Source organism: Rhineura floridana, chromosome 4 (assembly GCF_030035675.1).
Source record: "Rhineura floridana isolate rRhiFlo1 chromosome 4, rRhiFlo1.hap2, whole genome shotgun sequence".
Classification (NCBI taxonomy): Eukaryota; Metazoa; Chordata; class Lepidosauria; order Squamata; family Rhineuridae; genus Rhineura; species Rhineura floridana.
The window spans coordinates 2,750,977-2,769,919 of record NC_084483.1 but is presented as its reverse complement, the minus strand read 5'-3'; the positions used below and the strand labels follow the sequence as shown (position 1 = coordinate 2,769,919).

The window sequence follows — 18,943 nt, the reverse complement described above, 5'->3', positions numbered from 1 at the left end:
TATCTGTAGCAAAACAAGGGATGATCCAGTCCTGATCCTTTGCAGGGCACACATTTCTCTGATCATACAGAACCCCCACCCCCAGTAAGGGAACCCTCTCACATATGGAACTCTGTGTGCACGGAAGGGTGGATCCAAGATGCACCTTTATAATTCCTTCTAAATTTTGTATATCAGAAAGCAAGGGACCATGTAGTGAACATGTTGCCTACACAATTTCATTTCTAAATCTTGCATCTCATTAACTGCTAGTGTACGGGTACATTGAAAACCTAGACTTAAAAAAGAAAGGAAGTTGACTCCTTGTTCTCTAAATAAGTCAGCATAAGTAGATGCAAGAGGATTTGTGTTGTTGTGAATGTAATTATAATGTTCAGACATCTCGTATCAGACTGGTGCTCTCATGTTGAATCTCCAAAGATGTTCTAAAACTGGTTGAAGAAATGGTTGTAGACCAAAAGGTAACAGCAATCCTGTTCACTTCTAAAGAACAAAAGCAGTGTCCAAATGACAAAGGCAGCACATAATTATTAACAGCCCATAATTCCACTTGAGATGGCAAGCTGTGATTATATCCTAAAATGTCAATGTATTCTTATCCTCACCCTCTTTGCAGACTGAATGTTTTTGTTTTCTGCATATAGTGTTTCCAGGCATCAGGTCACACATCCTCAATCCGGAAGAGAGTCAGCTAGCAACTCATGGGCTGCATCCAGTTCCCACCCACATTTTTCCAAATGCAATCTTTCCCTGCACCATGTGAGAAGCGGATCTTTGGCATAACAGTAGCTTCTGAGGTGTCCCCTCATTTTGTGCTGGGAGGATGAACATTGCTTTTGGGCTGACAAGTGTCATTCCCGGTGCCAAAGTTTATTTTGTGCTAGAATATGTCAGAAGTCTTACAGAACCTTGCATACTGCTTTTCAACTTAGCAGCAACACACCTTCCAACATGGCTGGAACCCCTCCTGGATCAAAATAAAAGGGAGGGGCATTTAGCAGGCTTTTGTGCCTGAGCATGGGATAACCTGTTTACCATAACCGAGTGTTCCATCATGCTACTCCCCCAGTTCACTACAGAACCTATCAAAACGTGTAACACCACCCAACACCATATGGTGGGAGCCAGTGAACTCACGACACATTCCCAGCATACATTGCCATGCACACAAAACACATGACACCACAGTGCCCCCAATCCATTAGCCCAAGCAGCACAGTTAGTGATGACTCCTCTACTAATTCTCAGGCATCCCTACAGGCTAGGGTTCAGATCCTGTAGTGCTCCCCACAAACTCCATTTTGTAGCACAACTAACAAGAGAGGAAGGAGAGCCCGCACACCATGGCCTACATAGCTCTCTGGACAGGATGCCTACAGAAAGCATACAGCCACCCTAGGACAAGGGTTCAAGACCTATCCAGAAAGGGAAAGACTCTCTGGCCAAGCAGTCAAATGGTGTTGGTTGGGAGGACATGCGACAAGGGAAGCCACAGACACACATTGACAGCTACAACCACCAGCTGTTTAGAGCACAAGGTTGGGAACAGGAGCTAGATGTTTAAGCAACACCTGGGGGAATATCCCCCGCCACTTTGACATGAACCAACACTATTACTACTGTAGTGCAATTCTTTGCCCACTCAGGAGTGTTCTGGAGACAGGAAACGCTTTGCACCAACACCCTTTGTGTGCAAAGCACCCTTACTGCATTGTTCCCCTTTGTGAGATCTATATGTGCATGCCACGAGGCAAGGGAGATATAACCCCATTCCATGCATCCCACCATCTGAGTGTGAGGTTCTATACTGGAGGGTGTGTGTGTTGTATTCTTGTGCCAAGTTATACCATATATCATGTTCTGCTGTAGCAACTTGGGCACAGCTATTTAAAAATATTACCCTGTAAATTTTTTGCACTACATGTAGAACCACTCTGAAGTTGTGCCATGGAGGGCACAGCAGTGGTCTGGAGGAGTACAAGATACAGCATAAATCTGCTCTTCTCCTGTGCTGCCCAGGACCCCAGCATTCTGCTGGTGTATCTGTCAGTGGTATATCTTGCATTCTGCTGGCATAGTGGGACTTCAGAAAATTCTATATCCATTTAGTCAGGAGATCTCATATACATGATTAGTCTGTCAGTGAGCTCTTATTATTTAATTACACTCAATTACACACTGTACATTTGCAATGGCAAAAACACTGCAATACAGTTAGTATTAGCTTTAATACAGAATACAGTTCAATATTATTATAATTTGCTATTTCAAAACATCACAAAAATAAAAAAGCCCATTCTTGCAAAAAAAGATTTTCATTTGTCTCCTTTCCTTCATGCATACAATATTTGTTAACTTGGTCACTGAGATCATATCCCAGATTCTGAGTAAACCACTAATCACTGCATATTTGCCTCCTATTTTTATGTAATTATCATCCAGAGTCTTTTTAAATCCCCGCTCCTGTCTCCTGGGTGTAAAGGGCCAGCTAAAGATCACTCCCACAGAGAGTGGCTCAGGGGTCACGTGCCCTACCACCTGTGCAGCTGTGGGCAAGCTGCATATTCCCAAGGAGCCCAACTGCCCCCCAGCTGACAGTTCCGGACAAGGAAGGGGCTGGCTTGTGCAGCTGTGGCAAGCTGAGCAGGCCCTACCCAACTGGGGAGGACTAGCCTCAGAGGGAGGCAATGGTAAACCCCCTCTGAATACCACCTACCATGAAATCCCTATTCATAGGGTAGCCATAAGTCAGGATCGACTTGAAGGCAGTCCATTTCCATTTTTCAACCATTTCCAAATCATCAAATGCTATCAAGTCTCAGGTCACTTCCAGGCTCTCAGTATTTTGCAGCAGGGATTCAAGCGCATATCAGAAATTTAGGTTTGTGTGCCTAAAGTAGATTAAAGTGCTCTGTTGCCTGATGCAACAAATCAATTTTTTAAAAATCCTGGACTTTTTGCGGTTAGGAAAGTGATTGGAAATGCGCTGAAAAGTGTGGGATGAAAGGTTAATGAACAGGAAAGATATATAACCACCACTCAAGCAAATCAGAATGAATGCTTAATAAACAGGTTATCGGGAGGAGCCTTCAAATAGCCAAACAAAAAGGTTCTAATAGGATCACCCAGTCATTTATTTGATATTATATACTGATGAGTTTTGGACGGTCCCAGTAATGCAGCCTACTAACTTTCTAGTTTATTGGACTCTGGAATAAACTTTCATACAATTTGTGCCTATTAGAAATATCTACTGAAGGAAAAGAGGCCACTGGAACCTTTGCAATGCACATGCTGCTCCAACAACTATGACTTTAATAAGGCTTGATTACTGCAGATCTGCTGTACTTTGAGCTATAAAATATTAGAAGCTTTGCCTACCATTGCCATTGACTGCCTCCAATGTGGCAGGACTATTGGTGCTAGTACTAAAGGTCAAAATCTGCACCAGTTTATGCAACTTCTGTGAAATCAGCAGCATATATAGCAGAATATAACTTTGTCACTGTGCTGTACAGAAGTAACAGTTATATCATCATTAACAAAATACTGAATGTTTCTGCTCTATGCATCCCAGAGTGGCCTGAGGTCAACTACTTAAAAATAAATGGGCAAAGTTTATCCATTTGATTGAAACGTTTTTATCCTAATACATATAGTGCTAGTTTTCATTTCTTCTTGAACCTGTGATGTCTGTATATAGTCTGGAAAACTATTATTTTTACATAGGCTTTATGCATTTTTTAGAATAACGAATATTTGACATAAGGTAGCATTATACATTTACAAAAACACTGTAGGTCTATCATGGTTACTTTCCAATGGCCACTTCAACATTGAAGCTGCTATTTGTTTCAGGAGAAAATACCAATGGCAGCTTCCCTACTGGAGTGAAGAGCAGCTAGGAGGAGTGTATGATTGTCATAATGATCAGAACACAGGGGAGAAAGGCTAAAATCCTTTCCCCAATGCATGGTGGTCCTGATCCTGATCCCCCATCACCACACAGGTGGAATAAAAACAAGTATCAATCACACATTTTAATGTATTGTCTAGTTTGGCCCTAACAGATCACAGTTTCTTGCTTGGGCTGGGGCTGAAACTCTCATACATCTGTGTGACTGAATGCAGACCTTCTGAAGAAAAATCTCCCAGTTTGCATCCCTCCTCCATACGTTACACAGGAAAATGAAACTTCAGAAGGTAAAGATGGATATGACTCTGAATCTGGATGCAAGTGGTACAGAATTGTTTCCTTTTTTCTTTCAAAGTCGCTAGCATTGTTGCATCAATTGTTCTACAGAGTCCTTTCCCTGAGACCAGATGCAGTATGGGAATGACATTGATGAAGCAGCTGCAACTTCTCCCTAACATTCAGAATCCACAAGGAACAAAAAACTGATCAACATATAAGAAATCATTAAGAAGATCTAATTCCGTTTGCCTCAATTATTATTGCAGCAACTCCAATCCTACCACTCTGTTCCCTTTTTGGTCATTATCAAGGCCAAAGGAATGTTTGCTACATTATCCCATATTTAGAAGACATGATGGAAGGTAAATTGGAACGTTAGTTACCATATCCATGATTAATGAGGAAAATGTGACAATACACTTGTCTGTGCTGTACCTTCATATTCATTGCAATGATTCCAAGTTCAAACATATTTTCCTTTCCTGTTCGCTGGAGGATATCCTGGACAACAGTCTGGCATGCATCCATAGGAGACAAGCCCTGAAAGATAAACAAAGTCTAAAACAAGTTGTCTAACCACTCATTTCTATTCCGTGCATCTAAGCAAGTTCTAGTTCCTCCCCATTCAGTGCTGCTTAAATCAACGAACAGGCTGAAGTGTAAATGCAGATGCACATTGCCCTTAGTTTTATCTGTGTATACATGAAATCATACAGTGCTGCAAGGCATAATTTGGATTATTCAGCAGAGGGCAACATGAAGGTTCAGCTCTGCGACAAATGCCATCTGGACAACTTTCTGTAATTTCATTTATCAGCAGCATTCATCAGCTGAGATTAATTCTTATCTCAGAATTGTGCTGCTAATCGATGGTCTGCTCCCACGTCTAATAAACTTGTGAAACCTGCCTAGCCCCTTTGGAGGAGGGGTCTCATACGGGTCCCATAATAAAACAGTCTAACAAACATAGTGCCAAGCATCTTCTAGGTTCCTAAAAGAGCCTCCCTTTCATGTACTAAAAGGGGTGGGCAAAGGTTTAGCAGGGCTAGCAAACCCCAATGAGCAGCCAATGGACAAAATGTGTTACGTCAACATAAAGTTCTAGAGCCTGGATTGGCTCCTCCCCTTCAATTCTCTGTCCTCGCTTCAACTGGGTAATTTTGACTACTGATGCTTTCAGCTTCAGTTTACCAGTTAATCCTGCTAGCATCATCTTTCTGCTCTTTTTAATCACCTGTGTTGGGGGAAGGCTCCTTGAAATGGATTGTTCCCCCAAACAATTTATCTGAGAGTCTACACCCTCGCTTTCATTTCACTCATTTCTTCACTCATTTCTAAGACAACAGATTATGAATGGAAGCCACATCCTTTCCCCTACTAAGTGGTCTCTCTTCCTCTCCTTCTCCCCCACTGACACTCTTAATGACAGGCTTCAAAGACATGCTTAAAACTCACTGATGCCATACCTGTTTCATTAACAGGACTGCATGAAAACAAGGACAGAAACACATAATTTTGTCTCCATCACCAGTAGCTGATGGGGAAAAAGAGATTAACTTGTGAAAAATTGCCATGTTAACTTCTACTACTACTAGAAATAAGAAAATAGGATTGTGATGTATCTACAGTATATACAAAGCGTTCTTATACCATACATTGTTGTCTGGTTTAACTGGATGATCTAAACAGAGAAAAGCTACTTCCTTAATCCTGTTCTGCAACTAAAGCAGAGAACATGCACTCCAACCCAAAGCAAACGCCTGCACGTGTATTAAGAAAATTCTAAGTAAATATAAAATAGAATCATGGTCTGTGTGATTATTTTTAGAGCAGGATTTTCAAACGGGGAAATCATCTATTTAAACAAATATATAAGGAAAATATAACCTGCTGAGAAATGTGTCAAATATTCTAGTGAATCTAGCTATACTGTAATCAACAAAACAGGTAAATGGTTAGGTTAAAACGTCCCCTAGTGGCCCAAAGAAATTTTGTTGTTTCATGAGTACGTAACAGATGGGAGCACAAATATTCTATATATATTGCTTCATAAAGCTAGAACACTAAACTGCCATCCTGAATTATCTCTTCAATTAAAGAGGGCCAATCCTAGCAGATTAAATTTTGGAAGCAAGTATGCAGAACAACAAGTGCACCTGATTTGTAGGCTGAAGCTTATACTGCTAATGGAATTGATATGTATTTCCTAGTTGCTTCGAGTTACAATTTCTCCATTTGCTTGCTCCCCCTCATAATTGTTTTTTGCTAGGACATTGAATGAAAACAGGAAAAATGTCAGTGATAAATTGATTAATGCAAACACTATGTTTGGGTATTTGCTTTGGAGATTGATTTTACCATTTAGTGGTTGTGTGTGTGTGCCTGTATAACAATTTTTTTTTAAAGGAAGTTCTTCAAGTTAGTTTAGATACTGGCCTATACAAAAAATAGCACAGAATAGAAACTAAAATTATTCCACAAAATAGTTAAGGTCTGAGATATATTACAATTATATAACATATTACAAAATGCCATCCAACAATACATATACTTATTAACAATAATTTTAAATAAAATAAATTCTCATTAAACATAAAATCAGTCATAAATTGTAAAATAAATGTTGACCTTTCGGTCTTGTACAGTTTTCATTTGCAAAAAGGTTGTATGACATTCAAACAGCAGGGTTCCATACATTAATTAGCTGATCCTGGCTTCAAATCACCCAAAATGTAGTATGCAAATTTAGGGGTCCCAGATAATGAAGGGCAACACTGGCCCTTTCATTTTGGAAGGCGGCTGCACTCCCTTGAAGGAGCAGGCTTGTAGCTTGGCGGTACTCTTCAATCCAGCATTGTCACTAGAGGCCTCGGAATGTCTATTTCCAGCCAGTTTGCCAACTTTGGCCCCTTTTGGACAGACATTTGGCAACAGTACTTCATGCTCTGGTAACTTCCAGATTGGATTATTGCAATGTGCTCTATGTGGGGCTGCCCTTGAAGACAACTCAGAAACTTCAATTTGTCCAAAATGCAGTGGCCAGATTACTTGCTGGGGTTCCTTTTAGAACTCATAATCCCTGTTCTAAAACAGTTGCATTGGTTGCCAGTTCATTTCCAGACCCAATTCAAGGTGCTCACTTTAGTGTTTAAAGCCCTAAATAACTTAGGCCCCAAATATTTCAGAGACTGTCTCCTTCCCTGCTGACCCTCTTGGGTGTTAAGATCAGCAGAAGGGACCTTCTTGGTAGTCCCACCACCCTTGGAGGTTTGGGGGATGCTGGCATGGGAGACAGCTTTCTCTGTAGCAGCCCCTAAATTTTGGAATTCCTTCCCTACAGAGATGCATCTGGTACCTTCGCCATACAGTTTTCGGCAAATGCTAAAGAAACACATCTTGATGTATGTTTTTAGAACCCACCCTATTCTTGTGATTGAAATGTCTTTTAATTCTTTTTAATATTGTATTTTAGATTTTGTAACCCGCCCCAGGCCCTATTGGTGAAGGATGAGAATAATAATGATAGTGATGATGATGATGATGATGATAATAATATAAAGTTATATACTCTGAAAATATCCAAAGGGCAGCTGACACCACAGCCAAGGTAAGTTACATTTGTTTAGAAAAAACAGAACTTCTCTTGTGCCTTTAACAGAAATCAAACGAAACAGGTGATGTCTCCCTGCAATGAAAAGCCGTATCGGCTCAGTTGTTTGGGTCACGCTGCTCTTAAAAGTCACAGGAGTAGAGTCAGCAAAATGGCAGCACCTCTGGTGACAACACATATGGACAAGCAGGAGTATGAAGATTGAAAATGGGTAGCCTATCCACAGCACCAAAATCCCTTCTCTGGCAGTAAGCTTGGACAAGAAAAAAATGGCTAAATTTGGATGTTAAATTGTTACACATAGTGCAGCCATTTAACATCACAAAAAACAAACACCAATAATTCTGACCTACTAGAAGCCAAATTTCAATGTCTCTCAGGTGGCAAAAATCCCCCAGAATAGCTTCATGTATGCTGTATCACAAGAAAATGTGCTTCACAATACCCAAACTCTCCAAGTTAAGACCTGAAGTGATGGGAAACAACGCAGATAAGTAGCTCAAAACCATGGTTTGCCTGTTGTACATCTAGCACCGCCTTTCCCAACTAGGGGGCCACCAGATGTTGTTGGACCACAATTCCCATCTTTCCTGACCATTGGCAATGCTGGCTGAGGCTGATGGGAGTTGTGGTCCAACAACATCTGGTGGCCCCCTAGTTGCAAAAGGCTGGTCTAGAATGTGGGTGGGGAGCAGGATCTGACTTACAAATCAGATCCTTAATATATATCTCGCACTCGCACGCGCACGCGCACGCACACGCACACACACACCCTATTTGGTCACCAATCAATTGAAGGGCAGTTACAGTGACCCCTTTGGATTCAAACCGCACCTGCAAACTGACATTTTTCCTCTGCAGACAGTGTTATGTTTGAACTCAGCAATAGCATATTAAACAGAAACCTCGTGGTATTTCACATTCCCTTTAACATTCACAATCCAATCAGACTTCCCAGGAGGATCCCTCCGCCTGTGCAGCCTCTGAGACGGGCTCCCGTCTTGGATGAAACTTTTTCAGTTTTAAATCCAGTCAGAAGGGGTTTTTTTGACTGGGGATAATTTCTTCCGGATAAGGAAGAAACGTGAGATTTCCCACACAGCTTTGTTGTGTTTGTTGGAGATTGGAATTCGTCAGAATTGTCTGTGAAAGAAGGTCTTCCAGCAGCTCGGACAGAGCTAGGATTTCTAGCTAGCTCAGCTGAATAAGTGAGCCGTTTTTTTTTCTTCAAAGAAAAACGGTCTAACAGGCAAGCATTCTCCTGTCTACGCTCATTATTTTGTTATCTATACAGCTAAAGAGATTTGTCAAAGAACCAGCAATTAAGAAAACCTGGGTGAGTCAAAACTTTCTCTTTTACTCACGGAACTAAGGGGGAAGAAAATAAAAATAGCCTATCTTTTTTTTATTGCAAAAAGCTGACATGGAAATTAGCATTATAACGGATGAGGGGTTTCTGATTGGAAGAGAAAAGAAAAATCTTTTTGATTTATAAGACTTTTGTGTAATATATGTCTGGGACTATTTTTTCTGGTCTACTTTTTTTTTTGACGAATCTGCTCATTCTTTCTGCTACTAGTTATTTGGACGCTGTGAACTAAAGCTGTTTTTGCACTTCTGGGCATATAAGAGATAAGGGCTGTCTAGAGTGTGACATCAGTTGGTTTGAAAGATTAACTCCTTTGTAACTGGATAAAAAAATAAATTGCTCTTTGCTTGGGACATTGAAAATTGAAGGAGTTTTGTTCCTTTGGTTTTAAGAATGACAATTAAGAAGATCATGGGTGTACAAGAAGGAACTTTATCTTTAGATATGTTTCAGAAAATAATGAATGGGATTAAGTCAATAAAACAAGAACTGAGAAATAATAGTCAAGTGCTGAGAATTGAATTTGACGAAATGAGACAGGAGCTGAAAGAAATTCAGGATTCTATGAGAAAGGAGAATAAAGATAGATCTGGAAAACCAAAAAAGGGTGAAAGAAAAATTAAAGGCAGGGTTCAAACTATGGAGATTGGATTAAATATGGACCTGGAAAAAGATTTGGATTTCCTGGCTGTGATGGATCCTGGAGACAAATATTACGGTTTGGAACTCAGCGCTGTCCCTGAAGGAATTGATGAAGAGATTGGAGATAAAGATATTATTGGTTCGAAAAAATTCCTGGACTGGAAGGATTTGATGGAACTTGAAAAGGAGAAAGTTAACAGAATTAATCCCTGTTTTGTGTCAATGGAAAAATCTTCAAGAGATGTGCTAGTGTATTCTGTAAAAAAGAGGAACAGAGATGCGGCTTTGCAACAATACTTCAGTGATACGTTCGGAATTGATGGCAAGGAAATATCTGTGATAAAGGAAATTCCTATCAGACTCCTATTATATGACTATGACAGCAAGATTATTGGGTGCGTAAAGATGGAAGATGGAAGATGGAACCAACACCGATAATGGAAGAAGAGCGATTTGAAATTACTGGACTTAGTAGACTTGATGAGTTGGATTAATTGACATGTTTATCTAGAAAAAAAATTGATGGACATATATCTCAAGGATTGGAAACTTCTCCTTGACTTTTTGTGGAAGAATAAAATGATATGATGTTAATGAGATTTGATACCAATTAAGATAACCGCTGGAGGAAGGTGATTTTATAATCTATTAAGAGACAGGCTTGTTATATATTATAGACTTATAGCTGAACTACGACAAATCGGAAGTCAATATTTTAATATATTTTTTTCCTTTTTTTATTGTATTTGTGTTTTTTCTTTTTGTATTGTTTTGGTTTTGAAAATTTGAATAAAAATTAATTGAAAAAAAAAAACATTCACGATCCAATTAGGGTTGCCAGGCTCAGGGCCTGAGAATGATTCTGTACCTTGGAGGTCTTCTGTATCTTTAAAAATTGTGCAGGGGGAAGGGAGAATTCCACCTTGTGGTTTTTCCCATTACAATGTTGCAAGAAAACCTGCACTTGGTTGAATTTTCTCTTCTCTTAAAGATACAGGATCATTCTCAGGCCCTGAGCCTGGCAACCCTAGATCCAATGTATTTATGTTGTCTCTTATAATGGAGATTGTAGGCACTATCGCCAGAGCTGGAATAATTGCCAAAAGATTTTCAGTTATTTCAAGCCAGAGATGAAGCACTTTCTTCTAGCCACCATTTCCTTTAAATCTTAGTTTTTCTTTTTGCTTTTATAAAGCAACAGCACCCTCTTAAGGCTGAACGAAGAACAGTATGCACAATTGCAGTCATTTGTTATTTGTCTCACGGGTTCAGGTCGGTTTTCTAAGTGCATTTCTTACAATGATATGTTTTTTCAAGGCTCTAACCATAGCTTTTTGTTGCTAGGAAAAAGAATGTTTTCTTAATTAATACCTTCTTGTTTAAGGTACACAAATGAGGTTGTGTTTCTAGGTGCCTTATTGCACTCATAACAGAATGCACAACTGTTCAACTAAATTGTCACTGTGTGTGTGCTGTAAGACCAATCATATGAAAAGGATCCCTGAAGAATGTAAGACACTCCTAGGATTTGAAAACATTTAAGAAATACTGTTTCTAGAACTCCTAACTAAATATGCATTCTGGTTGGCAGGTGCAATACTCTGCCTGGCCAATGAGAATTCATGATGTGTCAGTCATGTTGCAGAGATGTGTTGCATGCAATATGGTAAGATAGTTGAGCAGAAAAAATGAAGTCAGAGAAGATGTGGCTCCTGTGCTGCAAATGCTGAATTTCACGCCAGGAAATAAAAAGGGTATTTAACTTCTGAAGTTAGGACAGAATTAGACATTAGAAAAGACAGAGTGCTGCCATCATTTCTGTCTCCTTCTCTGTTCATCTTTCATTTTGTTTGCTTTTGGTGGTAGGAGCATGAAAATGCATGGCACAGGGTGGATAAAAATAAAGGATTTACTTTTTTTTAACAAAACATTTTTAAAATATCAAATCAGATGTTTAAAAAATATGAATTATATTGTTTTCCTTAAAAACAACCAGGTTTAACATAATATTTGAATAAAAGCATGTTAAAAGTCTACACTTATAATCTCTTAAAGAGTCTACACATAATCTCTATGGCTCTCTATGTCAGCTTTTCTATGTAAAACATGGGTGGCTAACCTTTTTGGGCTGAGGACTGGATTGACCCACTGTCCACTCTCTAAGGGTTGCATGTCGAAGTGGGAGTGGTCACTTTTTACATTTTAAAAGGGATACATTCTGGGGCTATGGGAGATCATAAAAACTTTTTGGCATCAGGGGTTGTTGTTATGTGCCTTCAAGTAGATTGCAACTTATGGCGACCCTATGAATCAGGGGAGTGGTCAATTAAAAATGGGGGGGGGGTTGGAAGACAACAACAAAAACTTTTGACATAACAGTGAAGTGCCTATGGGAGCAGTCAAGTTTTTTTAAAAAAATGAATGTTTAATTTTTTTTCTGGAGGGCAAAAACCTTCTGGCATCTTGTGGGGGATCCACAGAAGCAGTCAACAATTTTAAGAGACTGAAGTAAATATTTGTTAGTTAGGGACAGAGCTTCTGCCATAATATTCCCCTGACTTTGCATATACACTGCATGCCCACTTAACTCCCAACTCCCATCAGTCTTGACCACTGGCCAGGCTACTGGGGCTGATGAGAGTTCAACAGAATCTGGAGGGCCACAGGTTCTGCAACCCGGTATTAGATGGAAGAGGGGAGAAAGAACATTGCCAGGGTAGGTTTCGTCTTCAAAAGCTTAGCCCCGTTTCCAGAGTCTGCTCTAACTAATGGCACATATATTAACATAAACTTGTAAGTTAAATCATTAAGTTGTTTTCTGTTTGAAAATATTTTCTAACATCACAAGGAAAAAGTAACTGAGCATGAGTAGTCAGATAATTTGAGTTCTGTTCCTGACTATCAGATACATGACCTAAATTTTCAGGATGTCATCTTGCTCATCTTTGTATCTGGATTGACTTCTCATAGGTCAGTGTTTCTTAATCACTCATGGAGTTTGGGTGCTCAGAATATACAGAATATGCAAAGATATCTACTCATAATTTGAATTCTACTTCCACAAAATCATGTCATATCATTACTGATCCAAAGCATTACCTGATAAGCTTCATTACTCTGCTTACTCATCATATTTCTGTTATCTTCCACAGTGAAGCCTTGGTCTTTTGCAAAAGTCACAGCACCATCCCCAACCAGAAAACTGTGTGGAGTTTCTTCCATGACTTTACGTGCTACAGCAAGTGGAGTTCCAATTCTTTATCAACACAAAGAATATAATTTAAAATGTGTCTTGTTTCATAGGGACTTTTAAGAACTGAGCTTTATGGCTAAATGTAATGACACAAATATGAAGACCTAAATACGCACAAAAACCATTACACTCTAAGGAAAAATAACTTTACTGTGTAAAAGCATAATGGAAGAAAAAATGTAGGCTGGCAATATGTCTACACTTATCTAAATACACACACAACTAGGGTGCATGCATTATTATTTAGCAGGGTGGATGGTGAGCCTAGAAAACTCTCTAGATAAATAGAAAAGGGGGAACAGGCTTCAGAAAATGATCTGATGCCCCAGGTTCAAGAGAAGATGTATCACAGAAAAGGTACTTGCTATTGTGTATGTGTGTTAGGGAAGGGAAGGTTCTCTTTAATAAGATACAAATTCTTCTGCAAGACATTAGGAAGCAAAGTTCAATAGTGGTAGATCACAGGATGCATTAGGACTATAATCTATCTTCATGTGAATAAATAGCAGCAGATTACACCAACAAATGCTTGTATGGATGTTCCTTTCAGATCATCATAAGTATTATTTTTCTAGACTCTGTCCTTTAAACATTAATTATACAGAGAAGAAACCATAAAATATGGGGGGTGATGGAGAAATATTGCAAAGGTTTTTTGCTAGTTTAGTTCTGGATTTTCTGGCATCTGCCTTTTGGAAGCTACCACACACTGTTTTGAAGACAATTTTGATTACCAAGATTTCACCCCAGACATAGCTCATTAACTGACTAACACCACACAATGCAAATGAAGCCAATGCTGCAACCCTGTGCTGTATTAGGAGCACCTAACCCTGGGCTGATGAATGTCTAACTCTGCATAGGATCAGACTACACATGCCAGATATTTATTGATAACATATACCAAGGGATAATCCTTACCCATGCAAGGCTGCCACAGCTCCAAAATGCCCAGGCTGTCCTTCCATTATTGCTGCATCACATTGGATTATGCCATCTTTATTTGGGTAGCCTCCTCGTCCTATTACAGCTTCCTGTTTCTTCATCATTCTCAATATCTGGAAACATTTTTTTTAAAATATTATAACTACTACTTCATATTTGCATTTAAAAATTAACACGGAAAGGCATCCTGTGTACAACAAATAACCACTAATGTAGAATGAATCATACATATTTTAATATGCTAGGTTTCTATTTCTATTTTTGTCTCGATTGGAAAACACCATTTTCCACGATGTACTGATATTAAATGATAATGCATAACTATTTGTTAAAAGGAGACTAGTGCTGAATTCATCTCAGATAGTCATGATTTGAAAAACTGCCTAAATATACCCTTCAACATTTGGCAGAGTAAAATATCTATACTTCTGTTACATTAAGCACACAAGAAATTCCTCATATTATACTGTGAGTGAGTAATAGTCTAATAAAGGTGTGGTCTTCAAAATATGTATTTCTTCAACCACTTAGAGACTTTGGTTTTATATTTATAGAGTGTAAATCTTTCCAGTAGCCAAAAAGTATACGCCACTCACACAGAAAACATGGAGCAATTGTCACGAATACCTCCTCCTTTCTATGTGGCTGTCAGATTTATAGTGTCCTTTACCCATCTGCCTTCTTCATTCTGATCAGCTAGGTGGATGATGCTGACATGTCATCCCTATGGCACTAGATATATAGCAGAAAACATCAACATGCATATTTAGTTAGAAATTAGCTACAGTCACAGTGCATAGGCAGTCAATATGTTAGCATACACATTTGTCAGATTTTTGTTGGAGAAACTGAGGCAGAAGGGTCCCATAATCCCCCACTATGTCTCCCTGTGCATGCTTTTTTTAAGGAAATGGTCTTAAACACTTTCAGACTCAGAACTTAAAGCAGCATTCACTTTTAATTTTTTGTTCTACAGATCTATCTTTCTTCCATCTCTCCACCCATATTTGACACCTGATATATATTATATATTAGATTTACATCCCACCCTTCTTTCCTGTAGGAGCCATGTATGTATGTATGTTTGTATTGTAATTAATGTGATTAACCAAATCCTTATCGGGATCTAGAAGATCTATCTTATTCTTGTGGTTGTAATTTTTTAAGCTGATTTTAATATTGTATTTTTAACCAGGCAGGAAATCCAATCCACAATAATTCTCTCTCTTCCATCATCTTTGTGCTTCAACCCCCTTATTTCTCCACCCCCTTTCACTTTTTCTTTAATTTTAAAGGTCTAAAACTAAGTAAATAAACGGTGTGATAGTGCACATCTCAGCCTAAACGTAACAAAAGAATGGCTATTTAGACTGCACTACTTCCTTCCAACTGGACTACGCGAAAGCAAGGGGAACTCACCCACAACGGTCTTTAGCGACCACCCCTAACAGAAAAGAGTTGCCCTTACAAGTAGCGGCTGCAAGAGCAATTGGTGGGGACGTGAGATAGGGCCTTCTCAGTGGCTGCCCCCAGGTTCTGGAACTCTCTTCCTACAGAAGCACAAATGGCCCCTTCCTTGCTATCCTTCCTTGCTATCCTTCCGTTGGCAGGAAAGACTTTTTTATTCCGACAGGCTTTTGGACTAGAAGATGTTTAAGATAGGGCCTCATAAGGTCTGTTGTATTGATCTATGGTCCTATTCTTAATGTTTTAAATTGTTTTAGTATCTTAAGTGTACGTTTCATGATTTTAACATCACGAATAGTTTAATTCTATCTTAATTGTATATTTTTGTATGTTTCTTTTACCTATGTGTAGTTTTTACTTGTAAGCCGCCCTGAGTTCCAGTTCTGGAAAAAGGGCGGGGTAAAAATAAAGATTCATTCATTCATGCAATGCGTGGAGATGGCAGGTGAGGTGGTGAGGTGGAGTTTTGGGGCCCGACCCACCACGTGGAAGACCAAACTGCTCAGGAGCTTGTCCATGAATACCTGCAAGCTCCTTTGCTTCTTTCATTATTGTTATTAATTGTTATCATTACAATAAACCTTCAGCACTACAGTCACCTGCCATGGCTTGCTGGAGGGGAATCTGTCGCTGAGCTCCCCCCGCAAGCAGCAGTTCCTTCATCCTCCGCACTGCAGCGAGGGAAAAAGCCCAAGTACCCGCAGCCGCTGCCATGGCAACAGCCGACCGCGGGGCAGGGCGAAAAAGCCACCGGGGGGGGCAGCAGCGGCGTCTGTGCCGGCCGCCTTAAGACCGAAGACTCCAGGCTCTGATTGGGTGCCCGGGAGCCCGTCAGTCACGGCGGGGGTGGAGCCTGCTGCGGGTCACGGAGGCGGGTCCTGCGCGGGCGGGGTCGCTGGCTGTTTCCTTTTGCTTCCCTTCCGGGGCGGTGTAAGCGAGGAGAGGCCTGGTGGAGCCAGAGGAGGGCAGCGCCGCACTCGCCACCCGTTGCTTCGGACATCCGCGCGGCCCTCCGGGACAGGACCATGGACACGCTGGGCAGGAAAGTGGTCGTTTGCGACAACGGCACCGGGGTGAGGAACGCGCTGCTGGGCGGGCGGAGCCGCCTTGCTCCCTGCGGCTGGTTTGGATACGAAGGCGAGGGCTGCTGCGGGCTGTAACGGGGCTGTCTCTGGAGGGGCGTCTGGTCCTGCAGGGAAGGCGCCTCTTATAAGCCGGGAGGGTGCGCCTGCGTGTACTCGGAAGTCTACCGCCGTGGGAAATCCCAAATAAGCGTTTCAGGCTTGGGCTCAATGTTGGGCTGCTCGTAGAAGAAACTGTGTCCTTCCGCGTTTCCCGCATAAGAGGCATTTGACTGCGCGCACAAGTCCTGTCTTTCCTCTTCTCCCCATCTCTTCCTTGCAAAGGATTCTAGGGCCCGCGTCCCCGTATTATGCGCTCCCTCCTTCTCAATGATCCAGTGGGCTCTTGCTCTCTTTCTAGATCGGAGATACGAAGTTGGGATGCCCTCGTCTCTCGCGCGCTCTCCTCTCTCTTATTCACATATGCACACCCCTGCCGCCTTTCTACAATTTTGCTATCAGTTCGCACCCCAGTTAATTTCTTTGTCTGGGGGTGTTCATTCACACTGTTAGCTCTTGATGTGTCACAGATGCACTGCTCTCTCTTCCCTCCATCTCTGGCCATTCCATATCTGTTTCTTGAGTGTGCCACTGTTGTGTCGCTTTTCTCGCTCGTGAGGGTTTGTCTAGACATTGTGTATCTCAAGCCTTTCTGTTGTGTGCTTACTTCAGTTACCTACCCCACCTTTCGCCAGGGCTGTGGAGTCAGAGTCGGGAGCAATTTTGGGTGGAGTCGGAGTCGGTAGAAATGTACCGACTCTGGCTTCAAAATAAAATTTTGATTGACAATTTTTTTAAAACATAAATTCAAAATGTCAAAGAAGCTTCCCATGAAGTCAACTGTAGTTGAGCATTTCGCCATAACTCAAGATGGAAAACATTTTGTGTGTCAGTGTATGACACAGGACCCAGATGAAGACAAATGCTGTGATGCCAAGATCAGCGCATATTCAGGCAGCGATAAAAATGCTCCTATAAGAGCTTCCAATTTAAAAAGACATTTACAGCCCTTTCCAGGGCTGTGGAGTTGGAAGCAATTTTGGGTGGAGTCGGACTTGGACAGTAGAAAAATAGAGGAGTCGGAGTCGAAGGTTTGGCATACCGACTCCACAGCCCTGCTTTTCGCAGTCAGTTACTCTAGCAAGATATCCTACTGCTGGTTTCAAGTTTTTTCACTTCAAAAGCCTGCAGTCAGGAGTACTAATAATAGTACCAGAACTCCTCCTCTTCTAAAAATATGTTCAGTAACAAAAGGCATTTGAGTAAGCATTTTAAGAACATCAAAAGTAATGCACTGAAGTCAAGAGACTTAGTTGTCATGTATTGATGTAAGACTAGAATGATTTGCTGGGTCTCCAATAAGCCATTAAGAACAATTTTTCCCCATTGTATAGATTTATTGTTGATAGTACCATATCAGGGAATAACATTTCTCACTACATGTATGGAATGTATGTTGGTTGTGAGATTTATTTATTAGATTTATATCCCCTTTCTCCCAGTAGGATCACAGGGCGGCAAACAAAAGCACTAAAAACACTCTTAAAACATAAAAACAGACTTTAAAATATATTACAAAATATTAAAACAAAACATCTTTAAAAACATATTCTGAAAAAAGTTTTTAAAACATCTTTAAAAACAGTTCCAACACAGATGCAGACTGGGATAAAGTGTCTACTGAAAGGTGTAGGTGTCAGAAAGATAACAGAGATGGTGCCTGCCTTAATATTTAATGGGAGGGAATTCCGAAGGATAGTTGCCACTACACTAAAGGTCCGTTTCCTATGTTGTGTGGAACGGACCTCCTAATAAGATGGAATCTGCGGGAGGCCCTCACCTACAGAGCGTAGTGATCGACTGAGTATATAAGGGGTAAGATGATCTTTCAGGTATCCTGGTTCCAAGCTGTATAGGGCTTTGTACACCAAAACAAGAACCTTGAACTTAGCCTGGTAGCTTATAGGCAGTCAGTGCAATTATTTCAGCAGTGGGGTGACATGTTTATTTATTTATTTATTTATTGCATTTGTATACCACCCCATAGCTGAAGCTCTCTGGGTGGTTTACAACAATTAAAAACATTAAAAACAAATACACAAATTTAAAAACACATTTTAAAATAGCAATTTAAAAACACATGCTAAAATGCCTAGGAGAAGAGGAAAGTCTTGACCTGGTGCCAAAAAGATGACAGGGTTGGCGCCACGTCAGGGAGATCATTCCATAATTTGTGGGCTACCACTGAGAAGGCCCTCTCCCTTGTTGCCAGACTCCCAGCTTCCCTTAGAGTAGGCACCCGGAGGAGGGTCTTTGATGTTGAGCATATGGGTGGGTTTGT

The 18,943-nt window shown here is 40.6% G+C and overlaps 2 protein-coding genes across 2 annotated transcripts in view; one reads left to right on the top strand and one right to left on the bottom strand.

The window, feature by feature from the left end:
* Positions 1-2,247: 2,247 nt before the first annotated feature.
* Positions 2,248-16,279, bottom strand: LOC133384106 (N(4)-(Beta-N-acetylglucosaminyl)-L-asparaginase-like). Its single transcript, XM_061626034.1, is given in 7 exon segments — positions 2,248-4,367; positions 4,631-4,735; positions 5,662-5,729; positions 12,900-13,072; positions 13,991-14,098; positions 14,100-14,127; positions 16,081-16,279. Coding segments are annotated over 7 exon segments (690 nt in total). The 5' UTR covers positions 16,196-16,279; the 3' UTR covers positions 2,248-4,274.
* A 42-nt stretch (positions 16,280-16,321) lies between these two features.
* Positions 16,322-18,943, top strand: part of ACTR2 (actin related protein 2) — a 42,164-nt gene continuing 39,542 nt past the window's right edge. The window contains exon 1 of the mRNA XM_061622234.1: positions 16,322-16,554. Within this exon, the coding sequence (XP_061478218.1) occupies positions 16,507-16,554 (48 nt within the window). The 5' untranslated portion in view covers positions 16,322-16,506. The remainder of the gene's footprint in view (positions 16,555-18,943) is intronic.